The following is an 18,383-nucleotide window of genomic DNA, read 5'->3' on the forward strand; positions in this document are numbered from 1 at the left end:
AGACGGGAACTGTCATGATTTATGACTGCTTGACCCAGTACAGTATACACACATGTGCATCTACGTAAGCATATTGATATCTGTGATGCGATGACCATCAACTACTTTATCAGAGGGACTGACATCTGTGCACAATGATACGAGATGCATGTTCTATTCCTATCCATTCTGTTCTTGTCCTTGATCCAAATCTTCTGGTCACACCATGTGTCCACTGTCCTGTGTATATATTTACCTATGTGTGTATTAAACTTCAGAGCTTGTCGTGTGATACTGCCTGGTGTCATCTTGTTCTCCGCGCACGCGACTCAACTGAAACACCACTCACCACTCTGATGAAGACTTGTAGTGGACCACATGGTTGGTCAACCGAAATCACAACAGTCATTTATTAGTAATATTTCTCCAATAATGTCATGGCTCTTCTAAGCCTTCTACAAGCAGTGAGTGAACCACAAGGCAGTGTTCATCCTTTAATCATATAGGAATGTGTGAAACCTTTCAGTAGATTTCTGACCCCTTGTTTCTGGGGAGATTATTTATCTACATTACGTACTATAGTGCATAAATTGCCTATAACATCATGTGGCATTTGTCAAATGAAAGGAATCCATGCTGTGCTTTTACATTGACAGTGACATTTTGTGTGAATGTGATTTTAGGTTCACATACTGTAGAAACTTGTGGTCAAACAATGCATCAAAACTTGGCAAATATACAGAGTGACCCAGCCCCCTGTCCAAGCCATGAGAATGTCTGTGCTGTCTCTCCCTATTCTAAAATGAAAATGTCCCGGCCTCAAGGAAGCCTAATAATGCTGTGCATCGAATGCCAAAATTACATATGCTGAATTTTGTTTTGACATGACTAAAAGGCTGTTCTTTGTTAGTTGCCAGCAACTTATGACCAAAGAGGGTTGTTTATGACTGGTCAATTCCTCATCTCCCCAATGTGTCCATTCAACATCACACCTCTAAAATTAGTTTGGTATAGGCAGAAACAAATGAAACACATACATTGTATGAGATATCCTGTTCCCTTTTCCTCCCTCAAGTAAAAAAATGAAAATGTTCATGTTCTCTAGATTGTCCAAGTACTACTGAGTATTAGAGAAACTTAACCTCTAACGGGTCAGCCAGCAAAATCCAGTCTAATATAATGTGATGGCTTATTCCAAGTGAAAAGAACATGTCAGAAGATTCTGTGCTTTTTGGTTTGAGCCAAAATCGCATAGTAAAAAGTAAGCTTGTCATTACATTCCTCAGATTTCCTGTCTTTCAGGATCTACTATGTTTAGCAACATTACAGATCAGTTTCCTGGCCATAAAATCAAATCCAGAGACTATAAATGCTACATCTATTGAACTTCCTTTAAAGTTAAAGTTCTTGATTCAGGGCTAGTCATTTCAGATTGTATTATTTAGTATTAATTACTTACTGGCATAGCATTTTCAGTTCACTTGTGAGTAGTTGTATGTAAAGACTGTCTGCCCCAAGTGATGATACTGTATTTTAGATTAGAACAAGATCACTCCACATATTCTTCATGAAAACGGCTCACGCACAATGACTTGGGAAACATGATGAGGCCCTGGCCAGCTGCCTCCAATCCCTGATTGCCACAACTCTCCAATGAGTTCCCAGCACACTGAAAGCAAGGCACACACTGAACCCCTGACAGAGGCCATGGGGCCATCACAACAGTTATTTGTTTTATGAATGAATAATGAATTAACTGATAAAACAGAAAGACTCCTCTCAAGTCCTCTGTCACACAGACGTGGTCCAGATTGTGATAAACTTACAGACATAGCAGATTGTAAATAATATAATGATGCTCTCATAATGTTGGTAAACATTGAGAAAGTTGAGAAACAGAAAAGCAACCTAGCTTGTATTGCCAGGGAAGCAAATTAAGTGCTTTCAGAAGGCTTTTCAGGGATTCTTCTTAACCCCACCTGCTCTGGGTTTCATCCAGGTTCAAAAATGCTGTTCTGCAAATTGCATTTTCTCTCACTTTCCTCTCTCTCTGTTTGTTTTGTAATGAACAAATCAGAAAAGCCAAAAAAAGTAAATTAATATATGACGTAAGAACAAGTTCACAAATACTTTGAACAAAATGTAATCTCAATACACAATTGTAACATTCTCATCCCATTACTATCTTTTACATTAAAAACAATGTCAAAATGACATGTGTTAAGAAGGCCTTTTTCTTTGGTGCAGGCGATTCAGAGCAGAGTTACAATAATTGGCCCCAGTGTGAGCGTTTGCCACGCAAAAGGAAATAGCTGGGAGTTCAGCTTTCTACTCTGTTAATGATGCTTGTCTGTTAACCGCCAACACAGGAGTCTGACGGCAACAAAAGACACAGTCTGCTCAGCATGATGTCATGAAGAGAGGGCCCATTAAACACGGATCAGTATCAGCCTATTGTACGGAATGCGACGTCCTAAAACCTAAACTTTAAAATGAACCGTGAATGATGGTATCTCTCTTTTTCCTATCCTCTGTCTCAACCCTTTTCTCTCTCAGCAGCCTCTATTCAGAATATGCTAATAAACGCAGATAAATTGCATTCTGTTTTCTCTGAATATGGGAGTACACAGGGTCCTATTGTTGATGAATGATGATATTCATCACTTTTCCTCCTTCCCGTTCCGCTCTCTCTCTCATTCTCACTTTGTGTTTATGTTTGCGTGGAAACATGCCGGGCCAGTGATCAACCTGTTTCCAATAGCAGTGACCTCTTTCTCCACTCCAAGGTTAAGGAAACATTATGCCCTCAACCATGATGGATCATAGAACATTCCAGAACTTTCCACAACTGTTTACCCTAACGTCTGTCTTTTTGATAGAGGAGGGTAGAATATGTGATTTCTGCGGTGGTACACAGCAAAATCCTTCTGTTACTTTAAGTCGTTTCAATTTGCACATTTTCAGAGCTAAATTAATCCTCCAAATTTTGCTGTATATGAACTGTGAACTATTTCGACCTCTGGAAAAGCGACGGCCAATTTTCTACCCCGACAACTGCATTGTGGTGCTCTCTCCCACTGCATTGAGAAGAGAAGAGTGATCGTTGTGGACAGCTCAAACCTCAGCCTCAGAACAGGGGGCTTGTTCTTTGTGTTCATGTTGATGCATTTTAATGGTTCATGCTCTGTCTTTCGGCTCCGCGGGCCCTTAGGTGTTTCTCTACTGGGGGTAGCTTGGCCTTGGCTTCCTGCAGGTCATCACAGAGTCAGAGAGACCAGACCAGGGAGTCCAGCACATGTTGCTGGAAATGGATCACAGAGTGGTGACGCGGTCAATTTCTGGGTGAAGTTAGCCAGGTGTGTTCCATACTCTGACTTCATATCCTTTGGCCTATATTGTCCATTATTTCATATTCTCAACAGGGAGTTGATGGGTGACATAATTATGAATTTTGAATGAGGCTGTGCGTGTGTGTGTGTGTGTGTGTGTGCGCGTGTGTGTGTGTGTGTGTGTGTGTGTGTGTGTGTGTGTGTGTGTGTGTGTGTGTGTGTGTGTGTGTGTGTGTGCGTGTGTGTGCGTGCGTGCGTGTGCATGTGCATGTGTGCGTGCATGTATTGTATGTCTGATATCATGTTTGGACATTTATGTATTTTGACTAGTTACACTATTTTGTTGGTTATTATTATCGTCATGTAGTCTAGCAGTTTTTTCGTGTGTGTGTGTGTGTGTGTGTGTGTGTGTGTGTGTGTGTGTGTGTGTGTGTGTGTGTGTGTGTGTGTGTGTGTGTGTGTGTGTGTGTGTGTGTGAGACTGTGTGTGTGTGTGTGTGTGTGTGTGTGTGTGTGTGTGTGTGTGTGTGTGTGTGTGTGTGTGTGTTGACTTTCCCCTTCAGCATCAGTCCCATGTCCCATGCATCCTGAACAGGAAACAGCATGTGTTACGCTCTCTTCCCCAGATGATGTGTTTTCATAAGGCTACAGCTCTGCTCCAGGAAACAGAGACATTCCAGTCTGATCGCGAACCCCAGTTTGCTGACATCCCTCAGTCACCATCATCAACGATACACACGTGAGAAAAGAACCCATACACACACACACAGGCATGCTTACGTTTATCATTCATGGTCCAAGCCTCTCATCCCCCACCCCCCACCCTTCAGCACCACCCACACAACAAAGCATGATTGCGCGCCGTGCGCACACACCCATTTAGACTCACGATTGCCCCGTGTGTGGTTTCCCAGCCAGCATGTTTCCCATTACCTTCCATCCAGCCAGCTGGGTATTAAGTTGTTCAAAGATGTAACTGTAAAGAGCCACAAATCACACCAGATTACCCACAATCCCCGAGACCAAATCAGCTGGGCAATTTATTGTCCAGCCTGGTTATGCTTTCCGTCTCAGGTGATTTGAGTTGAAAGCTGCTGTGTGCAGACAGAAGCTGCTTGTTTTTTGTGTTTTTGTCTTCCTGTGGCTACAGCTTGATTTGAGACTTCTGGGATTTATAGGGAATCTGTCTCACATTTACATTTGAGGCGTTCAGCTGATACTGTTGTTCCGAACGACTTATTATGAGTGCAATAGCTGACTGTCAACAATACAAGCGGCATACTGTTAAGTCTACAAGGGTCAAAGCCACTGTTCTCAGACAATAAATGCAACAAATATTATGAATATAATATTCATGTGTGATAGAGTCGTGCTATATACAAAAATAAGTAGGAGAGAAGACAATTCTGCTGTCATTTTGATTAACCTGTGTTTGTTTTATTAGTCTCAGCTTATATGGTATGCATACTACAGATAGTCTGTATTTATACTTTACCATAATAATGCTGCGCAATACACAAATAAATATAATTTAAATGTTAATGTCATATATTTCATCAGCCAACCATCCCTCCTCCATTCTATGTGAGCTCCTGTTGTGTTTACAGTGTGTGTGCAAATGTACTATTTAAACTCTGCACCAATGCCTCCCACATACATTTCTATACTGAAATATTTCTATATCTGTACATACTATTGTGAATTCTGATAATGAGCTCATTTGCCTTATTTTACTAGTCCAAACTAGCTTGTTGGGACTAATAACTTGCATTTTTCACACCGTTGCTTGATTGGTCTGAATGTTCTCCCATTGTAAAACATACCCAATAGTATATTGGGACTGGACTGCATTAGACCAAAGTGTTACACTAAATTATATATTAATGTACATTATGTGAGTTTGTCAGTCACCTCGGTCAGCTGAGTAAGCATAGAAATCCCATAATCATTTCTAAATGTGCCCAAGATCTCAAAACATGCAGCTTTGACCCTCTAAAGTGCTTGGTCCACTTCCAAAACCTGTCTCGTGTTCCTCGCACTACATGTTACAAATACGTAAAGGTCAGTGGAGGAAGCCGCAGCGTGAAATTAAGTTGCTCTACAGTTCCATTTTATTAGAGCTGACAGTTTTAGAAAGCTGTACAAGCTCCCCGGTGCTGTGTCTGTAGACTAGTAATGAACCAGCACAAATGAATACTGGGAAAAGCTTGGGTGTTAAAAACCACAGAGATGGATTTTAATCGATTTAAATGTGTCTTTCCTCCTGACCTCAAGGCGGGAAAAAAAATATTCACTTAACAGGTTTTAGTTACGGGAAAATGTCAAGCGATAGCCCTGTTCATTTATACAACAAACCACAAAAACGCTGTAGGATGATTTGCGTGGGGTTTTGGCTCAGTCTACTTAAGCCATTTCATTTTGGCAGCCTCGGAGCGACAACGTTTACACTCCAGTGTGTATTCACATGCTGTGCAGAAGAATGTGGTTGCATGTGGTTATTGTTCCACCTGTCTGGGGTGTGGTGTAGTCTCAGGTATTTGTTACAATCAAATCTAATTATGTAATTCCTTGTGATACTCTTGACAAGTAAAGTTTTATTTTTTTAAACGGAGTAGACACTCTTAGGCCTTTCTATCTTAGGCCTAACCACTTTAAGCTCTAATACTTTGCTGTGCGACGAATAGCGAAAATAGACGATCTACAAGCTCACAATGCATCACAATGTGACGTGTTGTCAGCTTGTAGATCGGCTATATTTGCCATTTTTGAAGATTTTGTGACATGCCCAAAATAGGGTTGCCAGGTTAAAAGTGGTTAAAGACAAACATAACAGTTCAGTAGATATTCATACAAGTATTGCAAAATATAATTGAGAAAAACAAAGGATTACAAAATACAAATGTATAGAAGTTTATTTAAAAAGGAAGTGAGTATCGTAGCTATGATATTGCTTCTCGGCTTACAAACAGTGAAAATACAGAGGGTAATAATAATGTAACATATCTTTAGATGAAGAAAACGCACCAGAAGCTGCCTCAATCAATCAACCCAGTATTTCACATTGTCTTGGGGTCAAAAGTAGAACATAATGCACCATAACGAGCAATTTGTATACACACTATAGCAAATGTGCATAATTGTGGATGCTTGTGTACATTAATTTGGTCCAAATATAAGTTTTATTTGATCACAATAAAAACTATCTAATGCCCTGTATAGCGAGTTAGAGTTAGAGTTAGAACATTGATGGCCAGAGATGACATCATGCTAATATTTTAGATATTGGGGCACAAGTTTCCATGAAATAGCATGTCATTGCTGTCGGGCAGAAACCTTGTATCTCCATATTTCCATTTTTCTTCCAATGCCAACATAGGGAGGCTAAGTTGAAAGTGGTTAAGTCTGACTGTGGTATATATTTATAATATTATTATTATAAATATTTAACCAAGAGCTTGTGACTAAATAATAACTGTATTGGATCCATTGGAACTCAGGTTATTTTTTCTCAAAAAGGATTTCTTTTTTTGACACACAAGGTTTCTATCCGACAGCAGCATACAGAATGTGGTATTAATAACTGAATAGGCCAAAATAGTCATCACACTGACATCTAACAATTGATATAAAAAAAACAAGATGACTCAAAATGTGGAGCATGGCAACAGTTAAGAAAAATAGACGCGCGCACAAAATGCACGTGCGGGTGTTGGGAGTGGCTTGATTGAAAGCATATGTTAGTCCCACGATCCCCACTTTAAAGGTATTGTTCTCCGTTTCAGCTCAACGGCCCCGTCGACACATCATATTTCAGCCTCGCTAAAATTATTTCAACAAACGCAATTACTGCTGTTCAAGAGGAATGACGGTGCCGGTTGACGTTGATAATTGCCTGGCTCAACTCAAGTAACAATGATAACAGCAGAGTTAGATTTTAGATGTAATTCAGCATGTGGGACCTTTTTACACAGATTTATTAGATTTATCCAACCTAAAACTGAGGATGTGTCCCAGATGAGACTGGATGATAACGATACACTATACTGTACCCCCCGGTACAAAATCAAAGATATCTAATTTGTTGTAATGAGACCCATATTTATTTCCAGTAGTTTCTTTTCTCGTCTGGATTATTTAAAAGAGAAGAAAAATCCCTTCCATTCATTTAGCTGCTTAAACTCAATGCACAAAAATGAGGAATTCACAGATGTCTGTGATTACAACTGTAAGGACAAAACAAAATATTAGTAATACTGTTTTATAGCACAGTCCTCTCTGGAAATGCCTTCATTTAGTACTGCTTGAACAATAGCCTTAGAATGTGTTTTTGTTTTTATTTAACCTAGAGTATACAAAATTCAAACATAAAAAAATCATAACATTTAAAAGACGCAACCGATAATAAAGTGGCTCAAAAATATACTGTAGATAAAAAAAAGTATAATCAAAGAATGTTCTCCATGTTCCTGGATGAACATTCACATGTGATGTTAACATTTCAGGTATTTTGTGTGGCAATAAACATAGCTTTATATTCCAACGAAGGACAGGTGTTGGTATGAAAAATCTGCTTTTAAATCCCTGTGCTCTTACAATATTTTAACCAGGTCCCTTACTAAACTGCGTAATGCATTGAACTATATTAAGACACATGGTTATAGGCATTGAATTTATGTGTTAATAAAAATGTTCTGAGGTTGACACTTTTGTTAAATAAATATTTGGTTTCTGATTTGACTTGTGGAATGGTGGATGATTAATCAATAAAGGAGCAGCATTGATATGTTTTTAAAGACCCTTTTCATTGCAATCCTTTTCAGTATGACAGCAGTGCCAATGATTGTGAGCTGATCTAAAACACAGTTACTCAGCAAATATTAACTTTGCAATTCATACACAAGATAACATAACAGTGTTTTGTATGTCTTCTCTTTTGATGATTTGTGAACATTCAAAAGTTATGGGTCAATGCAAGACATTGCACCAAATGATCTCTCCACTCAAAGACATGAAATACATTTATGTCAATGGCTCTGACTCATTATATATAGCACCTCTTAAATCAGTGCTTATCTTTTAGTAGCTTTTGTGAACTAATGTTTATCACTGATGTTGCAGCAAGCTTGTTAGACCACGAACAGCATATCCTTCCCTGATTGGTCACCTCTTTTGGAGTAAGCTAACCTCATTGGCCAGTCTGTGCCCCTGCCACGTGTCCCCTCGCCCCAAACTCCTACTCCTGGGGTTACCCACAAAGCCCTGCATGCAAGAGTTCAGAATTCATATTGTCCCTTACAGCCTCATGAAGTCAGAAAATACTATATACAGACACATTCAGAGTTAGTACATGTAGGCTACACACACATACGCTCAACACATTCATACATACACACACGCACACAAACGCTTATGCACTTTAAAAAAAACATTCAGTCACACGTTACACAGTTTGACAGACATGACTGTCATGCATCCTGACATTCTAATACAACAAGGTATAATTGCACTTGGTGCTGATGGTGAAGCTAGGAGAGGTGACAGCGTGGGGTGAAGCCATCATGTCCTGCAGGCAGGGAGCAGCAACAAGGCTGCACGATGGCATGGGTTGGTGGTGAACAAGTGCTGGTTCTGCAAGCGGTCCATGGAGGCGGACAGGTACGCGTGTGACATATACATCCGTAGCAGTAGAGAGAGGAGGTATACAAGTTTGGTCGCCAGGCCTTTCGGTCTGCAACCCGTCCCCGGCTTCTTAGTTATTTTTGTTGTTGTTGTTACGTCTTCTGGATCTCTTCACCCTGCAGAACAATTTGAGAGGACACATGAATAAGTTGCTCCTAATAGGGCGACATCGACCATCATGCTCCTATTCTGGGCATGTCATAATAGGCAAACATTTGGCAAAAATAGCAGATCTGCAAGCTCACAACAGGTCGCGTTTTGACCCGTTGTGAGCTTGTAGATCAGCTATTTTCGGCGAACACATTTGGTGTGGAGGGGAAAAGGGAGGTATAGACCCCTAGGGGACCCCGGTCAACAAAGTGTATATGGTTTAAGTGGTTACATTTGTTTAGCTATACATCCGTTACCAAACCAGTTAAGAATTTCATGTAACGCTGGTCTGTAAAATCCTCAGTCCGTAGGTTTCATGTCTTACTGGGGATTCGAATCCCGGTCTCAGGAGTGGAAGACCAAATATCTACCGCTCTGTCAAGGCAGAATCCCTACTTGGTCGAGATGGGGTGATATTGCGCTTATGAGCTTCAGGCAATACCACTTGTCAACCAGTAGGTGTACAACTACCCGACACCAGCGTCTACATTTCTCAATGGAAGAGTACTAGGGAGACAAACTCCAACCACTGCAGATGTACAAGTTATATACAACATGAACATACTCTGCCATACAGATTGGTTAAAAAAAGTTCACTGAGGATTTTACTGTGTAACTATGTGATGTCTTTGAAAATGTCACCTTTTCAGCCTTTTTATTGTACGTGTCTGTGACGCTTCAAGAGAACATCCTAGCCAGTTGATTCTCATCAGGAGACACATGGTTAGGTTTATTGCACAAACATTTGAACTGTATAACTCATTCAAGAATAAATATTCTGAGATGCTGTAGTTAGTGTAGCCTCCATTGTTTACCCATTGGGTGTCAAAACCAATGAACCTGCTCCCTACAACTGACAGTTTAACAGTAAATGTGTTGTTAGAAATTATAAATACATTGAATAATGCTTTCATGAAAATAAAAAATGTTAGATGTTAGCTATATATCTTTTATGTGCCTAAAATATCTCACAATCTCACCATCTGAGATGGTCAAAATGGGCCAATGTTGCCTTTACTGATACCCTTTTAGTGTTCTTTGCAATATTTAATCACAATTTCAGACATTTGCACACGAGAAATGACAGTGCAGAAATATCAGTGCCGGATTTATCACTGTTTTCAGGTGATGCAAGTCATTTCACTGTTAATAAGTCAGTCGCTTTTATCAACCAACTTGGTGATTTCCGAGAGTAATTGCCACCATGGATTTGAACAGGGCTGTGTTAATGGTATGCGTCTGTTTATCTCTGCTTTGCAAGAACCATGCGTGTGTTTCTGTGTGTATGTGTGTGAGAGAGAGAGAGAGAGAGAGAGAGAGAGAGAGAGAGAGAGAGAGAGAGAGAGAGAGAGAGAGAGAGAGAGAGAGAGAGAGAGAGAGTATTTCTTTTCTTACTTGTTAATGGCATTCTTTAAGTACTGCTGAAGCCACTTGGTTTCTGGGTTGATGCACACTTCTCTGTTGCTCTTCAGCTTGGCACTGAGAAAGGAGGGATGGAGATAGAGAGGAGTGAGTGAAATAGAGAGAGAGAAAGAAAATTCAAAGTCAATTCATGTGTATTTATTAAATGCGTTTTAACATACAGGTTTTTATCAGAATGCAGAATGCAACAGAATGGAGATTTTTGGGGGGTTTCTACTCCTCGATATTGGAGAAGAAATTATATACACTACTGTATGAGTGTGTGTGTGTGTGTGTGTGTGTGTGTGTGTGTGTGTGTGTGTGTGTGTGTGTGTGTGTGTGTGTGTGTGTGTGTGTGTGTGTGTGTGTGTGTGTGTGTGTGTGAGAGTGAGAGAAGGTATGATTTTTCAGCCATCCATACCATGTTATTTCAAGCCTCCATGCTTTCTAATCAGATACAATACAGCAGTGTGCTGCCCTCTACATCTGGCATACTTCTCTGTCAGCTCAACATCCTGTAATAGTGTACTTCTATCCAATTCTTTGGGCCCTAACTGTTTTAATCTATGGTCATGTTTCAACATCCAAACCGTAACCAGACCATTCAAGACACTGTGAATGTGAAATGTGAGTGGCACATTTAATTATTTTCGATCTTTCGCAAGGTTTGCCATTGGTGGATCTAAACAAGGTTTTCTGAAGATTCAGCCCAGACATTTTATTTTCCTAAAAACTCAAAACGTCCAGCAACACATTCCAGTTTAAATCTGGGTATTTCCATACTTTACAGTAATATTCTGCTGCCTCAGCAGACAGCTCATTAATTAGTACCCACATATTTTCTTTTTTTTTACAAATATAGAAACACAAATAACTCTATTTTACATCCTTGAAAATGCTGTAATGTGTGAAGTATAAATGTAGTCTGCTGTTACAGGCAGAACAGTTTGATATTATGTGTATAAATACAGATAACCTCAGAGAAGTCTTTATTTATGTAGGCTACACTTCTTAATGTCTATGGCAATATGTCTATGTAATATCTGTGGTTTTATGACAATCCATGTCAGTAACAGATCACTTTAATCCCTGAAAATTCCCCAACACATCCCAGTATAAACCAAAAGATTACCACACATAATCTCTATCACCCTAACTACAGCAGGGAAAAATCACATTTCTGGCAATTTAATATCAACTGACCTCTGTTAACTCTAATAAATAAAGAAACACAAATTCTATAGAGTGAAAACTAGAGTGAAATACAAATTGCCTATAGCACACTAAGTGTCTAGCATAAATCTTTTTTTTTCTTCTGCAAAGCCCATTCTGTCCACCTCAAGTTCAAAATTGACACAGTGGTGTGGCAATATATCAGAATAATAACTGAAGCTTTATGGCTGCACGCCTTAGAAACAGCTCAACTTAATCCCTAAAAACCTCAGAACATCCCACAACACATCCCACTTTAAACCACGGGATTTACTCCACATAACAGGCTGTCACCCTAACTACAGGAGTGAAGAATCACAGCTCTCTGTTTCCACTCTGGGACAGCTGTAAGGGAGGCACACAACACACATCACTACAAGCATGAAAAAAACGAGATATCTACCTCATTCATTACTGTGGGGAAAAAACAAAACAAACTCTCCAATTTGGCGTCCCTATTTTGGGCATGTCATTATGGCCGAAAATTTGTATTTTGTCAACTAGCAGATCAGAGAGGAAAATAGCAGATCTACCAGCTCACAAAGCGTTGTGATGCCACATGTTGTGAGCTTGTAGATTGGCTAGATTAGATTTTTTACAAACATTTTAAGTATAAAATTGGTCTTATAGGGGTTAATAACTTTTATGTATTATCTTATAATCTACAATTGAATTCTTTGTAAATTACAAACATTGAACTCAATTGACTTCAATACAGGGGCTACAGGGGCCAGTTAGGATGTCCCAATGATTTGTACTTTATGATTAACAGCTCTGGGCACCCAGAAAGTGTATGTTTCTGTGAATGAAGGCTCGGCCTGCTGATGGAGATCCGAGCCAAAATGTTTAGAAGAAGGATTTGTTCTGTTATCGCACGCCGCTGGGTGGTGGGTTTTCCGATGTGTGAGTGCCTTGGAGTAAATAGGTGGGACATGAGAGGAGGAGCCCCCCCCCCCCCCCCCCCCCCGGCTCTCCCCTCCAAACACATGGATCTCACACCTCTGTGGCAAGAGGTCGTGTTTGAGAGTTAACAACTCTGAGGGGTAGCGTTTCACCGCCTCTCTCTCTCTCTCTCTCACTCTCCGCCTGTATCACACGACCCTGCAAATTAAACATTCCTCCCTGTGACAAATCTCTCCTTCAACACAGCCGCTTGACTTAAATTGTGCCCCGCCCTTTAATCATGCCCCGTCCTCCTCTCTCTTTAACATGCCCCCCCCCCCCCCCCCCCATACCACTTTTGGTGTGTATTTGCACGCACACGCACACACACACACGCACACACACACACACACACACACACACACACACACACACACACACACACACACAGAGCAGGTGAACAAATGGCCAGGTTTTCCCCCCAAATCTAAAAGAGCGGTTTCAGGAGCATCACTTGTAGAAATCCCTCTGGCACACATCTGATTCAGTAAACCAAACAGCTGCGTAACGTAACGGGACCTCTGTTTGTTTGTCCTAAAGGGATGTCTCCCTTCCCTTTTATTTTATTAGGGGGGTGGCCGGCTAATCCTTTTGGGAGGTTTCAAGTGTTTTGATGTGTCTCCCGCCATCCTGTTTATCTGTCTGCGTGTTTGGCTGGCTGGCTGGCTGGCTGGCTGGTTGGCTGGCTGACTGACTGACTGGCTGACTGACTGACCAATAGTCCACCCTAATTGTCTTGGCTGGAATGTGAGGGCCTGGAGTTCCGCAACCAGCAGGTAGTAATTACTTCACAGCAAGTTAATACCAACAGCATGCCGGGGCACAGTGGGTGGGGGGTGCCATGGGGGGACAGGGGGATGTGGGGGGGGCTAGTGTCGCTGCCTGTCTTTCATCTGCGCCAACAGAGATATCAGAGCAGCACCCTGCCTTTCTCCCCTGCAGCCTCGTGGGGCTGAATCGGAGGAGTCAAGAAGTCATTTAAGTGACTTCTTGACTCCTCCGATTCATGCATGCTTCTAGGGAAAGGGGGTAAAGGAGGGGGTACTATGCATCCTCTCTGACCTTTTGCCACTCCGTTACCCCTTCGAAGAGTTACCCCCCCAACGCTCTTTCTTAGCTGTGGGGCTTTTGCCAGTGTGGTTTCTATAGGTTTACAAATAAGGAGTCATTCTGGTTAATGTGTTCCAGACCATTGGCATTATACTAAATCTTTCTGGGCGGCTTGGAAGGGAAATAAAAAAAAGAGTGGATGAGGGACACGGAGGGTCAGCAGAAATACAAAGGTAATCATTTTGACCCCTAATGATTGTTTCCTTAGCAAAACAAAAATGGTCCCCCGAGTGCCTTCCTCACTCTGCATGGATCATGTTGTTCTAATCCATACAGACTGAGTATTGGTGCTCTAACTTGAATCTAGAAGTACTGATAGATGCTTTGGTCAGTACTGAAGACTACATTCTACTTATTCTTAAAGTCACAGTTCTGCCACAGTTTTTGAGTTTTAATCCAGCCACTCACACCAGAGCAATGTAAAGAAAAGAGTCACTGAACACAGCATGTTAGAAGTTGTGTTTCTCCTCTGTTCACAACACCAAAGGTTTCTTAACCGCTTAAACCCTATACTGTACTTCCCCCGGAGTCCCCCAGGGGTCTATACTAGGCCCGCTCCGTTTCCCCCCTCTTCTTCGCCAAAAAATTGCTGATCTACAAGCTCGCGTCATGAGCGTGTAGATCAGCTATTTCCGCTGAATGTTCGTCCCCATTATATGGACGCTAGGGTTCATGCGCAGTTAATGTAAAACATTTAGTCCTCATGACTTACATGACTTGGAAGGGACAGTTGGGCGTGTGGAGGAACTTGAGCTCTTTGATGGACCTCTGCGGGACCGTGTTGAGTGTGGAACGGCACCAGCATCTCTCCACCAGGCTGATGGGCTTGGCTATACAAACACACAGAACACACAATACACAACTTTTAGTCAGCAAGCATGTCAAATAGAAGGAATACAGTTTCCGCTCTTTCTTTTCAAAAGGCTGTCTAACTAGGCAAATAGGAATGTCAGGCTCATTTCGGGATTCCCTCATGGCTTTTCACCGCGATTCCAACTTCTATTGATCCATGAGGGTACCTGGCATGGGGGGCATTGAGGGGGTTGGGGGGCATTCAACCTCAATATAGATGCCATGCCAGGATTGGGCCTTAAAAGCAACTTTTTTTCCAAGATTTGTGAAAAGGGGCTCTTTCAGCATTTTATGCATTAACACATTTTCTTCATAAAAGGAGATTTTTTTTATTTTGTTATGTATAAAGAAGGGGAATTAAAGATATGAAAAAGACAAAGAAAAAAGTACTACAACAGAAGGCACTGGCGAACATAATGATTGACAAATGACTGCTCCAAGTCTATGACTGGACTATTACATTTTGGCTCAAAAACTCTCAGATTGGAACCATATATTTTTGTAAAGAGCGGGGAATTAACTAGAAAAATGTCATAGAAAATGGGGGCATTACAAAAATTGGGTCGTTTCCTTCAGCACAATTAACATGGGCCTCCATGTCACAGTATGCATAGACTTTTTTTTATTTAATCTGTTGAAGGTGCCTGAGGGTGTCACATTAAATGACTGTGGTCATGGGCACACAAGATGTTCCTACACCAGGTGTGATTTTCTTAAGATACTGTATATAAATAATGGACTGAAAATCCTAAGAAAAGTCGTGTAGTCTATGCGCTATAAGTTAGGGTTTGGTGATAAAGAATAAGAAATATAAGGTAAGACTAGTGTTAGTTTATTGACCCACAACTCATGTAGAAAATATTTAGTATTATTCTGTCTTTCTTTCTTTTTTTATTACTCAGGGAAAAAAATAACAGTCATCATTTTCAGGCTGTAATTAAATGTACGACAGAGTTTCTGCTGTATATGACATTGTAAATGATCCCTGAGGGAGCAAATAACAGAACATAAGAGAACTTCACATGCATGCATGAACACACACACAAGCACACGCACACACACACGCACACGCACACGCACATACACACACGAGAGAGAGAGAGAGTGCGCGAATACATGTACACTGTTCACTGACAAAACATCATGCCCACTCCAACAGAAGTGTCGCTTTTAAATTTTAAATGCCTCAAATGTGGCAGAATATGTTTGTAAGTGGAAGGACTAGATATGACATCAGGACCAAGTAAATAAAATCAGTCTGTAGATCATATAGTTATTTCAGGGTTGTTTAACATCAATTGACTATGTTTATTATTTCAGTCAAACTAAACCTTATTCAAGGTTTCTAGGTCATCTACCTAATAGATCATTTGATTGCTATTAGATAAACAACATATTTCAAAACAAATGTAAACATTTGCTTGATGACTAAAAGGAGAAAAAAATCATATCATAAACAAAATCATACAACCACGCTTCTTTGAAGAATCAGCATGAACTAAAACAACTTACATTGCATGCATTCTTTTTACAATGAAACTCATTACTATAAACACACCTAATCTAATGTGTCCAATGCCTTTACAATGCATGAGGGTATATAAGAGTACCTGCCAATATTCCTAACAACACAGTCATTAAAAAGAGATTAGCGTGCTGCACACTATCTGGCCTGCCTCTCTCACACACACACACACACACACACACACACACACACACACACACACACACACACACACACACACACACACACACACACACACACACACACACACACACACACACACACACACACACACACACACACACACACACACACACACACACACACATCACACCCTGGCCTGGCCACTATTCAGTCTCACAGAAGTAATTTTAGCTTTTCACTCTGTATGCATTCAGCCTTTGCCACTCTAATGGAGAAGGACCCTCAACGTTCAGCAACACTGGAGTTTCCAATATTCCTTCCATTTACCAAAGAATGCCTCGGAGCTTAAGCACAGAATTAAAACCCCTTAAAGAAATCACCTCAAGTACATTCTTAGAATGACTAAACATCACCCATGGTGCCTTTATTCATACATGGTCTTCTGAACAAGAAGACTTGTTAAACAAGAGGCAATGGGGGTTGGACATCAGTGTGAACCCATTTTAAAATCCCCAAAACATCTATAAATATGTTTTTATTTGACATATCCCAAAAAGTAAGAGAACACCTCCTGAACATACACTCGTAAATGTGTCAGCTTTCTTAGATAGCTCAAGAACTCAAGAACTCCATGAACTACAAAAGCACAAAAACTAACTTTTTGTGTGGCTGAAACGTTTCCTTGTATTACACAACATTCAATGCAATGTCAAATTTAGCCAAAGTCCTGAGCAGTGTAAGCCAAAATTCACAATTCACTAGCTATCCGACTCTTTTCTCATGCTAACTAGGAAATCATTATGCGGCTTACAGCACCAGGGCTGCAAGAGAGCATCCACAGCTATCAGTGCTGCATTGTTGATCCCTAATTAGAAACTAATTAAAAGAAAGCAAGGAGAAAAGACAAATACAAACATTTTAGGCTAGGCCTTCTCTTTAATATGCAATGAGATGCTCACCGGGGTAGAAACAACAAGCTTAACATATGCCTGGGTATTTCAACTCAACTCTGACTTGTTTTTCTTATCATACGATGTAAGGGATTAATGCAATGGTTAATTCAGTTCTGCACTTCACCCCTATGATATGAAGAATTTCATTCAATTTCTTTTAATCAAATGTAGTTTGGTCATTTAACGAAAAGTATATTATATATTATACGATTACATGTTTTAAAATTACAATATCATGTAAGCCAGGAATGCCAGTAATCGTTTTATCATAGTGGCGGAACTTTCAAATGGTGGCTATAGACAGTATATTGAATGTATCCATTCATGTATTGTATAATATTCAAAAGACCAAAGCAGAAACCACATCAGAGCAGGATACCAAAGTGTTGAGATAAATGAATACTGTGACAATAGAGTTATTAGCCAGGAAGCTTGTCTTTCCACCACAAAATGAAAAGATACATAACTCTAAAGACCTTCAAAGTCCAACTGAACAATGAATGTGAACACTACTAGCAACATGTTATTAAAAAACCCACAACTTACATAATTGAAGTGTTAAGATTTTTGTTTAAATATTCCCAACTATATATTGCATTCCATAATTAGGCATTTAGTGAATGCATTTATTCTAAGTGTAAAACTCACTGATAGACAGCATCCCAGACAACCAAGCAATGTAGTAAGTAACCTTGGAGAAAACCATAATGCCCAGACAAAGGATGCTCCAAACACTTTTCAACAGTAAACATTTATTTCAAGAATTATTGAACTAATATCACAGCACATTACGTGTAAATCAAGTCAAATCAAATCAAGAAATCCCAACCCCAAAAAATAGATAAAAATGTGATAATCATCACCCAGTCTTACCATTGGAGGTTGGTACGTGCGTGGCCACGGCCAGCAGTGCCATCAGAGCCAGCAGTTTGACATCCATGACGGTGGGCTCACAGTATGCAAGGAGGGCTGCTCTCTGCTACAATCCAGGACACAGTGTGGCTGCCTGCTCTCCTCAGCACTACCTTAAATCTGTAGAGATGAGAGCAAGCCAGCTAGAGAGAGAGAGAGAGAGTGAGAGAGAGACTCCCACTTTCTCAGGAGGCGGTGGGAGGGAGGGAGGGAGGAG

The 18,383-nt window shown here is 40.5% G+C and overlaps 1 protein-coding gene across 1 annotated transcript; it reads right to left on the reverse strand.

Moving 5' to 3' along the window:
- Window positions 1-6,209: 6,209 nt before the first annotated feature.
- cxcl12b (chemokine (C-X-C motif) ligand 12b (stromal cell-derived factor 1)) lies at window positions 6,210-18,270 on the reverse strand. Its single transcript, XM_080455261.1, has 4 exons — window positions 18,128-18,270; window positions 14,514-14,631; window positions 10,532-10,615; window positions 6,210-9,102 (listed from the first exon to the last, which is right to left on the reverse strand). Exons 1-4 carry the CDS (start codon window positions 18,192-18,194, stop codon window positions 9,057-9,059), a joined length of 315 nt encoding a protein of 104 aa, XP_080311387.1. The 5' UTR covers window positions 18,195-18,270; the 3' UTR covers window positions 6,210-9,056.
- Window positions 18,271-18,383: the final 113 nt, after the last annotated feature.

The sequence above is a fragment of the Gymnoscopelus braueri genome (assembly GCF_963280865.1).
Source record: "Gymnoscopelus braueri genome assembly, chromosome: 2".
Taxonomy (NCBI): domain Eukaryota; kingdom Metazoa; phylum Chordata; class Actinopteri; order Myctophiformes; family Myctophidae; genus Gymnoscopelus; species Gymnoscopelus braueri.

Bases quoted from the DNA above. Each gene is read 5' to 3' on its own strand.
- cxcl12b (XM_080455261.1), bottom strand. From the start codon at position 18,194: ATGGATGTCAAACTGCTGGCTCTGATGGCACTGCTGGCCGTGGCCACG. The intron at 10,616-14,513 runs GTAAGTCATGAG...CTCCTTTCTCAG, and splicing joins AACTGTCCCTTCCAAGTCAT to TGCCAAGCTGAAGAGCAACA. The intron at 9,103-10,531 runs GTAAGAAAAGAA...ATTGTTCTGCAG, and splicing joins TTAAAGAATGCCATTAACAA to GGTGAAGAGATCCAGAAGAC.